The 16,965-nt window shown below is 38.4% G+C and overlaps 1 protein-coding gene across 1 annotated transcript in view; it reads right to left on the reverse strand.

Annotated features, from left to right (window-relative positions):
* The window catches only part of CCSER1 (coiled-coil serine rich protein 1), a 337,000-nt gene extending 323,907 nt beyond the window's left edge, over positions 1-13,093 (reverse strand). Inside the window, exons 1-2 of the mRNA XM_027897604.1 lie at positions 11,737-13,093; positions 9,118-9,305 (exon numbers count right to left, since the gene is read on the reverse strand). Coding sequence (XP_027753405.1) covers positions 9,118-9,305; positions 11,737-13,051 — 1,503 coding nt within the window. The 5' untranslated portion in view covers positions 13,052-13,093. The remainder of the gene's footprint in view (positions 1-9,117; positions 9,306-11,736) is intronic.
* Between the last annotated feature and the right edge of the window lie 3,872 nt (positions 13,094-16,965).

Below are 16,965 nucleotides of genomic sequence, written 5' to 3' on the forward strand. Positions count from 1 at the left end.
TCACAGGTCCGCAGCATGACAGGCACTGAACAAAAGGTAAAGGTCTTCACCACAAACGAGTTGTTTCTTTGGAGGCAGTACTACAGGCAGTGACATACAGATTTTAGTAGCCCACACACAAAACCAGACTGAATGTTTTTCTTCAAGACCACTACATAAAAATTTTGCTACAGTACTCATCGGGAGTCAGAACATGCTGCACTTGTAGAAAATATGATTATGAACAGGAAAGAAATGTAAAAGTCAAAATAGAATATAAAAACAACCAAACTGCCTTTGCTTGACAAATATAGCTCTTTAAACAATATTAATCACTAGTGTGTCTTTTAACACACTAACAGATACTTCTGTACAGAAAGAAATCTTTCCCTTCATGTGGGAAAAGAAATCCATAAAAATATCAACTCCTAGTGATGAGTAGCTTCGGAACAAGTTTTCTCCTACGTTAACTGGCAAAACTGTTTGGGGAATGTAATAAGGCTAGCACAAAAGTGCGTTTTGTTAGAAAAAAACTATTACTTGGATGTGCTTTACATTTACATTTTTGAGTCTCAAGAAACAGCTAAATTTTTCCTAAAAATATTCAAACTGAAAAATAAACACAATGCATTACAGGAGACATCTATCTGTAGCTTTAAATGTTCAGCAGCCTGTAAACTTGTTCAGGCAATAATACTTAGAGCAAGTACTCCTATATTAGAATTTCAGAAGAACGTATCAAATACCCAACTTGTACTGGTTTTGGATGGGACAGAATTAAGTTTCTTCATACCAGCTAGCTTGTACGGTGCCGTGTTTTGGATTTGTGACCAAAACAGTGATAACAACACAGGAAGGTATATTTTAGCTATTGCTAAGTGGTGTTTGAATGCTGTCAAGGATTTTTCTGCTCCTCACACTGCCCCACCAGTCAAGAGGTTGGGGGCATGCAAGAATTTGGAGGGAGACACAGCTGGAATAGCTGACCCCACCTGACCATAGGGATATTTTGGACCATACAATGTTGTACCCAGCAACTGAAGTGGGGAAAGAAGAAGAAAGGGGGAATGTTTGCAGTTATGGCACCTACCATTCCAAGTACGCATTAGGCATGACGGAGCCCTGCTTTCTTATGGATGGCTAAATAGCCATGGGAACACCCATGTCCACTACTGAATTAATTCCTTATTGTGCATTGCTTGTGTGTACACCTTTTGCTTTGCCTGTTAAATTGTCCTTATCTCACCTTACAAGTTTTCCCACTTTCATTATTCCACCTCTCGTCCCCATCTTGCCAGACAAAGCAAGTCAGAGGCTGAGTGGTGACAAGCTGCACACAGCAGTTAATGCTGTGGCCTCACCTTGAATACTGTGTGCAGTTTTGGCCATCGCAATATAAGCAGGACATCAAGCTGTCAGAGAGTGTCTAAAGGAGGGCAACAAAGATGGTGAAGGGCCTTGAGGGGAAGCCATATGAGGAGTGGCTGAAGGCACTTGGTCTGTTCAGCCTAGAGAAGAGGAGACTGAGGGGAGACCTCACTGCAGTTACAATTTCCTCTTGAGGGGAAGAGGAGGAGCAGGCACTGATTTCTTCTCTCTGGTGACCAGTGACAGGGAATGGCCCCAAGTTGTGTTAGGGGAGGTTTAGGTTGGATATTAGAAAAAGGTTCTTCACCCAGAGGGTGGCTGGGCACTGGAACAGGCTCCCCAGGGAAGTGGTCATAGCACCACAACTGACAGAGTTCAAGGACTGTTTGGATGATACTCTCAGTCACATGGTGGGACTCTTGGGGATGGTCCTTTGCAGGACTAAGGGTTGGACTCAATGATCCTTGTGGGTCCCTTCCAGCTCGGCATATTCTGCGATTCTGAGTAATTCTGTTCTATTTTTACTGCATAACAAACACATCCATCTATTACCATGTTTACTCTGGGATTTAAAATTGCCAGTAACCCACTCTAACTTCTACCTGTATTAATGTAACTCCATTTAATCGAAATTATAACACCAATGTTAGATTAACAGTTTACCCTTTTCTGGGTTGTAATTATTATGTCCTTAAACAAGAACATAAAACATAACACAACCATTAAGTCACATCTAAATTAATTTCTGTTAGTTACTTATCTTAAGAATTAATTCAAAGTGTCTAAAACTGCACTCTGATTTTCACAAGCCCTTAATTTGTTAAGAAATGTATAGTACACTATAGACATTAATTTCTCATGGGGTAGTTACCCAAAAATCTTCTAGTTGACCTAAAAATCACAGACTAAATGCCGAAATCTCTATTTGCCATTTCCACTTTTTTTATGCTATTAGTATGTGAAAGGCACTTCCTCCACGCTAAATTAAGAATGTAAGGCTCAAATTACTACTTACCTGCAGTCAGCAGTTTATTCCTATTTAGATAGCACTGTTCAGCCTTATGCTATCAAAGTAGTCCTGACCGTTCTTGCTTTAAGTGGCTTTCACAGTTTCTTTCCACAAAGGAGCAAACAACCAAATTCATTGCAATAGGGGAAATTTTGTTACATTAGTACAAAGCTAGTTATAAATGAATGCTGTCAAGTCCACTTCACATGAAGGGTGAAGCACTGCCTTACAGGGTTTGCTTGAACAGTTCAGTAAGAATTGATGTTCCTAAATATTCTCCCTCAAGAAGCCCAGCATAGCAGAGGAGAATTTGAATTAAGCAAAAATCCCATAATTCAGCGACAGAAAAAAAAACCACATCTATTTCAACTATGAAGAAGCTTTTATGAACACCACAAATACCAAAGATAATACACACAGAGCAAGTTAACAACAGGTTGCAGTTATTCAGAAAAAACATACCCTTGTTTGTTCTAAGGAAGGCTCTTTCTTGTGCAAAAGACATTAAAGGAGTGCAAGCATTTTGCTTACCTAGTTCATATATTTGTAATTTTCAGTACATCTGAAAAAGGCTTTTTTGTCTGAGGTTTTTTTCAACCTGAGCTGAAGCCCTGAGCACTCAAATTCTCCTTATAACCTTTCACTCACTGCCTTTCTAGAGCAGGCTGTTAAGACATTAACCATTAATGTCTCTAGGTGGCGAGTGTAACCCATGAGGTTTTCTCAAGCCTCTACAGGTCACATTTACAGGCCACAAAAACAGTCACCTTCAATTCCATTTTCAAATCTACTGGTCGGTCACCCACTGCAACTCATTCAACTCAAGTATTTTCAATAGCATCTTCCACCTCATGTATTAGCCGCAAATTGCATAAAAATCTCAGCTTCCAATTCTCAGCGCAGACTGTCAGAGGTATGAAGCAGAAGGTCAAGTCCACACTCAAGGAGAAAAGTGCAGAAGAAAATGTTAAAGTACCTGAAATGAATACGAAAATCACTACAATCCTCTCTAGACTAGCAGCCAACCTAATCTGACTCACACTCTTAGTGCTTCATCAGACACCAGCAAAATATCGCTCTATTCAGCACAGAGAGGAGGAGCACAAAAAAAAACATTTTAGCCCTTATTCGTGTACATTCACTGAAGTCCGTGGGGGCACAGAATCCTGTTATTTCTGTCATGACGTAGCAACTATATTTAAAACTGGTGCTTCATAATAAGACTACTTAGATAACATTAATAATGAAGTCATCTATGAGAAGCAATGAACACACTTTCATGATTGAAATTCATTGTAGATTTGGATACAGCTTCATAAGGTACAAGGATATACTTTAATACAGTGGCTTGGATAATTGCTCCATCATTGTAAGTACTATTTCTAAAGTACACTAGAAACCTGACCATTAATTGCTAAGTCGCCCCAAATCACTTAGGCAAGAAAACCAAGGTACAGTTACACACATAGGATATCCAGGACGCCAACTACAATTTAGACACCAACTGCTAATTAGGTAATTATCACAGAGGTACTGGACAGAACACATTTTCATTAGTGACCTATGTTTTAACTTTCTGCTCCCTCCAGATATACACTAGGAGTCTCAAACACTTGCAGGTAATATCTCCTTTGCAAGTATCTCCCTGTTTCTGTGTCAATCATTTACCTTTGTTCTATCCTCCTGAAGTTTCAGATGGCCCTCTCTATAATAAATTAGTCAATTATTAATTTTTCAAATTTAATGCTTAACTGACATATTCAACCCCTTCCATTATCAAACTGAATTCCTGCCCATGAAATATTACCCTACGCTGCTTTTCCCATACACTGTTCTTAATCTGTATTATAAGCATATTTACTGAGATGTTTGGTACTCAGAGCATCCCCACATAATAAGCACAGTACATGTAGGAGGAAAAGGGGATTTTGGCTTAGCGTCAGCATTGGATGGGTAAGCAGAAAAACTCAGTAAAAAACTCAGTGATACAGTACCAGCAGGCATCTTGAAAAATTATCTTTAGAAAAGGCAAAAAAAGTAAAATGAAAATTGAGAAAGGAAATAAAGTAAGTTTTGTGGCAACTGCAGTTACTCTAGTTCATGATAAGCAGTGTGGGAGAAAATGTGAATGCAATCATCTGACATCTTGACAACAGGACACTGAAGACTCCACTGCTAAAGCTGAGGGAAAAAAAGCTGGGATGTCCTTAGGCCTGGAAAGTCCTTGGCACCAAGCAGTTTTATCTAATAAATAGGAACCACAGGAAAGATGCAAAGAAAGAAATTGCACAGCCAAAGCAACAATTCGGAAAAGCGAGTTGTGCAGTTCTAATTGTGCTGACACAAGTAGGTAAGGCTGCCTTGCTCTCAGCAAAAGAAGTGGATGATGCAGCGCTGAGGGCAAGCATAAAAATCTTACCTGCAAGGGTGAAAAGTTGTAGCTGAATTCAAGAAACAAAAACCAGGCAACATTTAGAGAAGATTCAAGTATGAGAAACTGAAGAAAAGACTGTGCTGAAAAGAGTGCCCAGAGAAACGCAGTCCTGCAGAACAGAACCCTCACCCACTGAGACAAGAAAAAGTTGAAAGATAAAGTTTCTTTCAGTTATTTAGCACGTACGCTGATAGACAGGTGTTGTAAAAGGAGTAGTCACTACAACAAATAAGTATTTTCCTTGTAAATAATAGCAGAGAAGTAGGTTTGTGAGAGGTAAATATAAGTGGGCAGTCTCATTCTACTGCTTGTATACAGTCATGTTTCTAGGCAGAGTTAAAACACATATATGCATGCAGCACAGTGCAGCTTGTTTCTTGAAGTCAGGCAGTGTGGTCTAAGGGCTCCAAACATCCTCTGAACTTTTTTTAACTTGCAGTAACACACAGTTACTTCCATATCATCCTTCATAACTATCTGCTTTTAATAACTGCAATTTGTTAGCATTTCAAAATCTCTATCAGCAACTTCTAAAAAAAGGTAATTTTTTTTAACATTTCTTCTTTGCACTGATAAATGTGATATTCAGGATAGTCATCTTTCCATATTAGCCACTACTATTACAGGTGATGGATAATTTTGTTGCTCACACACATCTCAATTTCTGTTAATTTTAAGTACTGTAGCACATCAAGTCCTTTTTTCTGCTCTTCTGCACCTTGATCCTCCTAAAGAACTCAATTACAGTGTGTTGGTGGTCTAATTTTTTTTCCATGTGGTTATTCTCATTCTTTCCTGTATTTCAATTATCCATTCTTTTCATTGGTCTTGTGGGGCTCCCTATTTCAGACCATTCAGGTCTTTTACCACGCTGCTTTTGCCTCTCTTACCCACTGCAAAAGAAGAACCACTGAGGTAGAAACAGAGACATAGCCTCTACCAAATTCTGAGTCATAGTTAACCAGTCTATATATTATGTCTGAATAATTTAAAGCTGTAACTGTCGAGTTCATAGTTGGAACGTTTGAATGACCAGGGTTTCTACAGGAACATCCCTCTCTTTAAATTGCATCAATATTAACAATTTTCATTTGAAAAGGGTCTATTATACAGCACAGGCTAATAACACTGAACTGTTCCAACAGGAGTCCTGAATTGCCACTGTCACCCTCTGGGTAACTGAGACACGCGAGTCCAAAACCATTTTTAGGGAAATAGTTCCCTCTTGTGGTAGAAACTGGTCCCTGCAAGAACAGCGGCTTTGCAAACACACATTTAGCAATCCGAGCAGTTCGTCTCAAGCGTCTCTTTCAGATCATTATCTACATTACTACGAAATTGGCGCGTTCACAGCGTTATTTTGGAAGATTTTTTTTCTTTCCCTAAATCTCATTTATGAGCAGCATTGCTCTTGGCCAGATTATAAATTACTTTTGGCATCTCACAAGGTTTGATATATATTCCCAGTATTTAGCCAATCAGTCTATCCAAGCTTTTACCTATCACCTTTGAAACAAGAACTGACAGCTAGGCAAGAATACTGTACATGCTACTCCAGCATTAAACATGAATTGCTTATGACAGGCATTTTGAAGAGGCATTTTTAAATACGCATTATTATGAAAATTCAATTTCTTAAATTTTTTCATTCTTTTCTTTCAGGGAACTCTGTTTATTCTTTTGCCTACTGGTTGTTTGCGGGGAGGGAGGGGTGTGCAGGATGGTGGTTTCAAGTTTGGTGGTGTTTGATTTACTTCCTAAACTTCACTTTTTTATTTTCTTAAGACAGAAAGATGATATCCGTATCTTTTGGGGGGAAAGCAGAATAATTTTACCCTTCACACATGAGTATGTTCTATAATCTTGTTTTAAAAGTCCTTGGTTTGTGACTGTAATACAAATAAGTTTGAGCAAAAACCTGTGAATTTGTGGATAATCTTGCTAATGGAATTGCAGGGGGAAAAAGCCCCTAGATTTCATACACAAAACAAAGAAGGGACTCAGATTACCACCTAACCCCATCCACACTTTGCTTACTTCTGGTTGTTACTGAGTTGTCACCATTCCAGTTCCACCATTAATACAGGACTAAATAGAATAAAGCGCTACAGCATCCATCTAGCCCAGTATTTAAATAAACACAGAGATCTGCCTGACAGCTTAGGTCTAAAAATCCAACTAAGGTTTACAGGCCTGAGCCAAGGTTAACCAGTATCATCTGCGTAATGCTCTGTATGTAACAGCATCTCTGAATGTTATCATGTTCTTCCTGGCTTTGAAAAATAAAATGTTATTCACTGATATTTGGATGCAAACTTCCTGCAAAAAGAGATAAATACGCAAAAGCTCAGTGCTGTATTAGCACAAAGATTTCTTCTCTATTTCTGTGCTGTATTTCTGGGTGCAATAACCCAGTGGATATAAAAAAAAAAAAATAGCAATCAATTGTTTTGTAAAAATAAATTTTTGTTGAAATAAATTTTGAATTGCTGTACTACTTCATTTGACAAGTTGACAACAATCTAGAAACAAGAAAGGAAGGTGTGCAAAATCTCCTCCTTCCTAAAATTAATTGGCCTCCTGCCCTTTCAGGTAGGATAAGATTAATCTGATAAATCTGCACAACCCAATCCTGATAAGAAGAGAATAATCCTGCTGGTAATCCAATCTGGCCAGGTTACCCTTGTACAGGCAAGATTTCCTGTAAAAGACATCAAGTAACTCCCTTTTAGTTAAGCATTTTTAGCCATCATTGCTGCAGGACACTGGTACATTGTGAAGGCTGTTGTGCATCAGCCATATATTCACAAAATGTGCTTGGGTACCAATATAATTTTCTCTTGCCATCCTCAGCAACATTTTTCAAGTCCAGCCACAAAGGAACATTTAGATGATACGTTCAGACACATGGATGAGATTTATCAAGACAACAGATGGGTTTTACACTCTCTTGAGGAACCCCCAAACCGCAATTTCCTGCCACAGTTTCTGTAAGGGGATTTCACACTAAATCAGATTCCCTCTCAGGACCTGGTTTTATTAAATGATCAATCAGGAACAGAAGAAGACAATTCTAGTCTTCCTTGGCTTCTCAGGTGGAAGAGATGTTATGTTTAGTGTTAGCCAAAGAAGCATAAAAGTTGCCTGAAGCACGTGCACGTGAGTTTTTGACTTGTGGTACTGGCCTGCAAAAATACATCAAAGGAGCACACAACTGGAAATCTAACATCAGTTTGCACCAAGCCATTTCACATCTCCATAAAACTGTAAAAATTCTCTCTTACAAAAAAGCAGTTGTGGTCAAATCTGAGTGTCTCAGAGATGTGTTTGGTCCGCATCACTGTAACATAAGAGCTATTACATAAACCTGAGGAGGAAAAGCCTTTTTATATATCTGTTTAGCAAATACAGGTAGAGGTAAGAAACTTGCACTTTTTTGCTTTCCATGAAAAGTTGTGTTTGGATACAAGTACAAACTGAATTGTCCTTTTTTTCAGTCAACATGGTTAATAAAATATTCCAAACTGATAATGACAATAAAGCTTGTTTCAGTGATTCTCATAAGCTAAAGAAGGAATTCCATTGATGCAGTGCTCAATCTCACCATCATTGTTATTTCTTTCACTGGAGAGCATATGCGTAAATATAAATTACACTCACTTTAAAATATTTATTCTCATTCACTATAGGAAAGCACTTGTCAGCCTGTTCCTTCTACTACTGTTTCAAAAAGACGTTTCAGAAGTACTCTCCTGCAGTTATCTGATCTGTCTTAGCTTTTCCAGTCCTCTGGACTCCCCAAGAATCCTTTCTCCTCTTTACCTTGTGCTCACTGAAAGCACTCAAACTTCTCAGCAGTTTCAAAAGGGAACACTCAGACCTCTCAAATGAGCCTCCTCAAAGACAACTTCCTCTCTCCAATTTCTGATCTGTATCTGATCTCACTTATAACAGACGAGTACATGAAGTAACTGCCACAATAACAATGAAATGTTGCCACAGAGTAGCCCACTACATTTAACCTCAGAAATAGCTGTACTGAATTTTGCTGCAGTTCCCTCTCCCAGTTTTTCTCCCAGGCAAATCAGCAACGCGTGACAAGAAGAAACTCTTCACAGAAAGTATGCAAGCCTTTTCACAATGCCATACCCTGCAAAAAAATATTTTTTAACAGCTGTAGCTGAGCCTAGATCACATTTTGGAAGCCTGAGACAGCTCTCCCTTTCTTTATTACTGTTAGTTACTTCCAAAGTCACTGCTTCTCACTGTCGTTAGTTACACCACTCACAGGAAAACATGAACATACGTATATTGGAATAAAACTCACCATGCTGTTCATTTTTGAAGAGGACGAGCTTGCCCTCTGCTTCCGTAGGCTGTTCACCTCCTCTGCATTTCCATCCTTTGGTTTTATGATCAGCCGACTGCCTCCAGCAGTACCTTCTGAAGAAGATCTCAACCGTTTCTCAACAAATCTGCCTTCTCGGCACGGGCTGAAGCTATTGGCAAGATCAACTACAAATAGAGAAGCAATCAGCAATCAATACAGGGACTTACTCTCTACAAATATTTTCATAATCAGAACACTGCTTTACTTGAAATGCTTACATTGAAAGGGAATCCCCTAAGAGCTGTTCTGTAGAAAGCAGACTGCGCTTACCTAGATAAAAGTGTCACTTGGGCCACCAGTTCACTGTTCAGCCCTCAATGAATTGAACACTCAGCACACTACAGCCCAGTCCATGGCTCCTCATAGAATCCAGAAGGATCTCTGCTCCATCCTTTTCTTTATCCCCTTGTTATAGGATACTTCCAGACTCCTGTCCAGTAAAATCCATCAGAGAAACTATCACTGGTTCACTGGTGCCAAAACTCAACCTGCTTTACCCTCTGTCCCAAGGCAAGTCCACGTTTTGTAGGGCCAGGTCACAAATTTGTTATCCCAGCATGGGACAGGGATGCATATTGGTTTCCATTTCTGTTCAGCCTTCCCAGCTCAACTCTGCCCCTGCACCCTCCAACTGAGCCTGCAGTCAGTGGGCTGAATCCCAATTCCCAACTCCAGTTAAACAATAACAAAATAAGAAAATAGGAGAAAAAATACCTTTTGAAGGGTTAAGAGAAAATTTAGAGATGGGGAAAGATAAAAAGCACAATAGTATAATAGATGTCACACAGAAAATCTTATCTACCCTTGCATTTTGCAAGAGAAGAGACATTTTCTCCAAGAGTTCTCAAAAAAAAATCTGTATCACATAAGTATATACAAAGATATACTAAGAAATATATGGAACAAAAAACCTGCTCATACATTAATGTCATGTTCGCAATGCTATCTAAAATGATATCAGCTATGAGACCAGATATAGAAAAGAAAATATCTATTAACAAAGAAAATGAAGAGAAGTATTTTGTATTCACATCTGGGTTTAAATGCTGTTTTAAAAAAAACCCAAATGTTCAAACCAGTCTGTTGCAAGAGATATAACTACTTATCTTACTGAATGCCATGTTAGCTTTTCCTGTATTTGCTTCATTTCATATGGCTGAATTATATATCTTTTTTTCCAATGGTCCTTTTGTATTCTTGGCCAGTTTCTAATTTGAAACACATTCTTCACCACACACAAAATATTGTGTTTTGAACAGCACTATAAAACCATAACAATTAATCATTAACTTTTATATAGTGCAGTATTAGCTCTAGTGTTTCCGTGAACACGAATCCAATTTACAAAAATCCCTCTATCACAATTTCAACTCCAGTTAGCTGCCTTCCAGAAATACAGATTAAATAACAATTGCCAGCACATGAGTCTGAAATGCACTGGGTATTTCTAAACATCCCTACAAGCTGCTCACTTGCTGTTCTGCAGTATACTCTAGTAAGGCAGAACTAAAAATAGGAGCTCATTCACAGATGAGACAAGGTTGCAAGGTAGACAAACAGAACGCTCAGCACTGGTAATAAACATAAATGGAAATATTTTTTCTGCAAAGTGCCTAAGGTTCTGAAAGAAAGAGCTGCCTTCTGGTGATAGCTAATTTAGTGGATTAATTTGACTTTATATTGCCATTTCTGTACAAGATATCCAACCAAGCCTTGCAGTGACTAATAATTCAAAAAGCAAAATTGTTTTTGATTGCTTATACTCTATATGCCTAGATAAACATCCAAGCAAAAAGACACATGTGAATTCATATGAATTTACTTACAGTCTTTCGTCTTCTAATACAAATACTATAAACGTCGTCTTGTTATCTCTTACAAATTTTGTCCCACCAGATACAGCCTCAGGATTATTCAAGAAAGCACCAGTCATTAAATTGGTTTGAGAAAACAAACTGTCAGAGATAAATGTATTCTGCAGGTGTCCTTCACTCAGGGGCCTTATGCCTCACTTATCAGCACCTCTATAGACTTGGATTTCTAGGCACAGCCTTTCCACTTAATCTTGTTAGTATTTCCAAATTCCTTTTCATAAACTGAAGACACAGTGTGAAATTTAGATGGTAATTAACTCCCTCAGTTTCATAGATTACACAGTGAGACTTTGGACACTTATTTCAGATGGAAGCAGAATTTCCCAAATTTCAGAATTTGTATGAAAAACCAAAATAGGCATGCCTCAAAAAAAATCCCAGCTTCAGCCTTCAATAAGAGCCAAGAATCAATACTCTCTTAATTCATTTTCTACTACAGGAAAGCATAGCCACAAACAGCAGTGACGGGTGTTCACAAACTGCAAAACACCAATTCAAAAAATCATAGACTTTTTGTTTAATTCCTACAATTTTGGGAGGCAGACACAATTCATAACTTTTTAATTCCTAGCTAGCACTTGCAACTGTACAAAAACACTTTATGACCAAACAATCCTAACAGAAAAACTGAGACCAAAAAAAACCCCACCAAACTCAAAAATAAGAAGACCGCAAGACATACCTTTAGGATTGTTCGTTTCATAACCCTGCTGTGTTTTAAAGGACTGAGGTTCAGAGCATGGAACACTCTTAGACACTGTTACAGGAATTGTGTCTCTCATGTGCTTGGACGGAGTTCTCTCATCTCTGTCCCCACTCAACCCCCGTGCCTTTGGAGAGAGTATCACTGGTTCTTCACTACGTTGTAACGCCAAGGTTTCTAAATGTGCGTTGTCCCCGTTAATTTTTTCTATGTGCCTGGCATCATTAATATGCAGTCCATTGGCTTGCAGCAGTACTTTCGCTTGATTAGCAGCTGAGGTTTTAAATAAGGTATTAGATCCAACACTACATGAGCTCGCGTGACTCGCAGGAGATACACCAGCAGAAGGGACAGTACTTTCCGCAAGATCCGTTTCCCTCACAGGAGCAGCATCAGGATTAAAGAAGATGTGCGAGGTAGAGACATCGTGGCCAAAATCCTCCGCGAGCAGTGCACCAGGCCCACTGCTGGGCAGAGCATCAACCTCTGAAACAGAATCCTCTGTCAGGGCGACAAAGTCAGAGGGGGTCTGGGCAGCTGTGAGGTCAGCTGAGAGCAGCGGGGACTGCAAGGAGCTTCCCATGCACTCTGTTGTCTCGGCTGAGCATGGAGGAGAGGACTTGGCAATCACAGGTTCACTTTCCACAAAGGATTTAACTTCCAGCATGCACCTGGACTGCTGCACAGAGGAAACTGACTGACTCTCTGGAACTGGTTTGGAAAATTTGTAGTGTGATGAAAAAGATTTAGTGAGAAGTTTTCGCGTGGACTGTTTGACAGAATATCGGCTCTGCTCCTCTGCAAAGCCGGAATCATCGCCCTCATTCTTCCCAGAGCTTATGCAATTTATGAAGACATTTTTATTAGCTGAGGGCTCCTTTCCCTTTTCAAAATCATCTGTCAAAGACCTTGTTATCTTCTTGCTACGTGAGCTGCCAAAGCCAACTGAATGTCTTCCTCTGCTTTTTATGTGCTCCTCTAAGCTGAGTTTTTGAAAAGTGCTGAGAGAGGACTGGGCACCATTTGAGATGTTAACATTTTGATTAGCTGAGTCATGCTTCTGCTCACTCCCTTTCTTGTTATGGAAGCTAATGGAGGGAGTACGGAAAATACTCCGGCGCTTTCCTGTGCTCCCTGAGCTGGAGTTTGTGCTGGATGGGGAGGAGGTGTGGACACCAATGGCATTAGCAGAAGAAGGCGAGGAAGGAAGGGAGTCGTGTCTCCGGCTAACACTTCTCCTGAATATTGGCAACCGAGATACGAGAGTCGATCGTCTGGATCCTGAGTCCCCCATCAGGGCACAAAGTGTCTGTGGTTCCTCACGGCCAATAAACTAACCTGGGATTACAGGGGGAAAAAAAAAAAAAAAAGAGAGAAAAAAAAGAAGATAAATTATTCAGCCCCAAAGACCTCTTGAACAGACTCTTAAGTCAACCTAAATAAATGAGATGTCAACTTCAATTTTATGTACAGCTGCAAGTTACTGCATATGCATTACTGAAGACTTCTAGAATTTCAAAGTGATGTTCAATAAGCAGCACTGAAAGCCCAGCAACTGAGATTCAGTTTTATATATGGTACTGTACAACACAGATCACAGTGGGTAATAGCATAAAATCTAAATGCCTAAACATACATAAGTATATCACTCAAAATGTCCTTGTTTTTATAAGTTCTTAGAACAAGTCACCTTCTAAACGTTAACCTCTCTTAGAAAATATTTGATTTTTCATCATCTGAGTAGAACAAACCATTATTTTGTGTTTCTATATACTCAGATTTTTGCACAAAAGAAGAGGATTTAAATTTTCCAATTTTCACTGAACATTCAGTTGGATTTTTAATTGCCTCATGTGCTCCTGCTAAAGGCTGCATGTATCACTTTGCAGCAGAGAAAATGAAAGCATTGCAGTCCAGCCAAAATATGCACCACCAAAAATTCTTCCTAAGAAACTGTAAGTTCGGGGAATTTACTGTTAAAATATGGGATCATGTTTCTAGATTTCAACTTTGATGTTTCCTTTGAACACTTCTCTAAAATCCTCCCACAGCCTGTTTGCTTATAATTGGCTAATTTTTCAGGGTTTTTTTGAAATAAGTGAAAACTGTTTCATACACAGACACTTGGCATTTTTTATAAATATTTAAGCAATAAAAACTTATTTTGATCAGCACCATAGATGTACTAGAAGAACATTAATCATTATGAAATAGATACCAGTTCTATCTCCTTTTTGTTCTCATTATAATAAACCACCACTGTGAAAGACAGCACCACAGAGGGAACAATAAAAGCATGTAATACATAATCAAAAGAACAAGAGAGGCTGTAGGTATAATGGCCAAGCATAACTTCATGAGTTGCTGGTATTCAGCACATAGAAATAAAATCCAAGTCGTCTACCTAAACCATGTTCGTCTGTCAAGTGCAAAAAGAAAGTAATTCATCTGAGGAGAAATTTGCATTATGTGGTTACAATATATCTATATATATATATATAGATAGATATAAATTTATCTAGTGTATATATACATACACACACACATATATATATAAAATGGGAACAGAATATTTAGGTAGTAATACAACTACATATCTAACTGTGAAAGACAGGGTCAAGACTAAGTTCAGAGACTGTTTCTGACTAAATATCAGACTGTGCATAGTGTTGTTAACATTTTTTTTAAAACGCTAGTATGGCTCCGGCCTGAATATATAGTGCCAAGCAGCCCCACTATTCACAAGCACCAGGAATCAATAAGCAATTTCGTACTTTAAGATGAGAGAAACAGCTTGGGAATAGTCACTAATTGCTAGGAGTCATCTGTGATCTCTGATGACAAACTAAAACCCAACCTAGACAATACCCAGGTTCTGCAATTGAAACTCCAATTCGAATTCAGTCTGACAGGGGCAAAACTGACAATACAGAACCCCACAGAGTTATTGGAACAACTTCACATCCACCTGATGCACATCCACCAACTGATGCACAGAAATTGTTCCATTTCACTGACAAGTCAGAAAGTTTGAATTTATAGCACTGTGTAAGAGCAACTGCAGAGGTGACAGCGTAGAGAAGCCGGGGTCCCTGTGAACTCACATGGGGGTTGGTGAAAAATGGGCTTTTGAAAGCCACGTGCAACCCTCCCCACCCTCCCCCTACAAACTTCTCTTACTTCTTTAACCACTTTAGGACCTAATTGTTTGGAGGTTTCTTTGCTTTTGTGGACATCTACTTGCAGGCATACTGATATGTGTGGATAAGCACACCTACACAAGAGATTATGAGGGTTCTCCCTTCTACTGTAAGCAGAGATGATAATTGTTGAAAAAAAAATACTTCAGAATGCATTTTTACAACATCAGCAGATAAGCAAAATATTTTTAAAATACGTTAGATCACTACAGACATTTTATGATCAGAAAAAAACATTTGCTGTCATCATTCTCTCTCCTGCCCACACCATAATTGTCGGTTCACTAGAGAACAAGCCATCCTGGCTTATAATTATGAAATTCTCCAAATGGAGAGCAGAGGGAAGCAGAAAACTGAGCAAAAAAAAATCACATACTAAAGCTTGCATTGGAAATATGAAGATTGTGTCTAAATAATAACAGAGATTATTTCTAATTATTGACCAGTGAATAAACACAGCCTTAGCTTTCCAGGTGGTAACAAATACACTGCCTTAAACTGCACACAACAAAATGGCATTTATTTGGTCATTCTTTTTTTCTTTCCTCTTGAAGGAAGTACACAAATAAACTGTCAGAAATTCTCAGCCATAAAATATGAACAAAGTGTAAGATACTGTTCCTTCTAGGTCTACAGTAGCTATCAGAGGACATTTCTCAAAACATATACATCCATGTATATACACATGTATATATGCATTCAGGAATGCTTATGTGCCTATATATAGTTTGAATACTTTGAATGTTGTGAATATCTTAGTAATATTTTTTTATATTATTCCCATATACCATTTATTTTATACACACACACACATTTTGCAGTGTTAAACTGCCAAAGCTGAGCACTGAGTTAAAGTCACAACTCTTCTACTTTTACACAGGGAAAAAAAACATGTATTTCAAGATACAAGTACCCGCAGACACAAATGAAACACAATCTTTCAACAATTTTTTTGCTTATCACAGAAGAGTTAAAAACATATATGTCCTACTATGAGCAAAAAGGAATTGTTTCCTTTCAGTCTCCATATTTAAAATAATTATTTGTGCTTACAACTTCATAGCAGTAACCCTTACAGAGTTAACTTCACTCCATCTACATCTTCTCTACAAAGCCACTAATTTTCCCTATCTAACATCCTTGTCCCTACTGCATTATTCTTAAAATCTGCAACAGTGGAAAAAGAAAACAGCTGAGAAAGTCACCTCTGTAATGGTATTATGTCATTCCAGACACCTCTTTCAAATTTAAATTGGATAACAATTCTGATCCTACACAGCCAATCAAGGAACTAATACAAAGCTCTGCGTAACTTAAAATAAATTACTGTGCCTTTAGAACACTAACAAAAAGTCAACTAAACACGAAGAATAAAGGAGAAGTGACAGTCCTATGGAGGGCCAGGAGTGACCTTGAATCTGACGGGTCCCTTCCAACTTAGTATATTCTATGATTCTAAGACCGTCAATTAGATCAGGCTCTTTGTTTAGGACAAAATATCTTTTGCATCGTTATCACATAATGAGAACACCCAAGAAAACAGTCACAGTATTCTGTATGGAGGTTTGAATCTTGGTCAATACAGAATCCTTACTTTGTAATACTTTCCAATTCCAAAATCCAACTATTGCCTGAAACTGTTTACTCAGAGCTACAGAAGGCAAATTTTTAATTTTATGGAATGGATTTTTGATGTACATCTTTGTAGCTGGTATTACACAAGGCAAAGTTCAATATAATGAAGGAAAATTGGTAAACTACTTTGAAAACAACTGCAGCCAGAGTAATAGTGGGTTATTTGAGAATCTGCACTTCCTCAAGAGCTTGGCTACAGCTCAGTTGCTGAGCTCCTGTGCTCAAAAACAATGTAAATGACAAAGAAAACAAAACATTTTCCCTCTTACTAGCAATTTTAAAAGTTAATCAAATGGAAATAGTTTTCTTTCATGTTGGTCTTGCTAAAAATGCTGGAAAAACCAGATTCATCTCAAAAATACCTTCAAGACAT

The sequence above is a fragment of the Empidonax traillii genome, unplaced genomic scaffold (assembly GCF_003031625.1).
Source record: "Empidonax traillii isolate 1590-97213 ecotype Southwest subspecies unplaced genomic scaffold, ASM303162v1 scaffold552:size469881, whole genome shotgun sequence".
Lineage (NCBI taxonomy): Eukaryota > Metazoa > Chordata > Aves > Passeriformes > Tyrannidae > Empidonax > Empidonax traillii.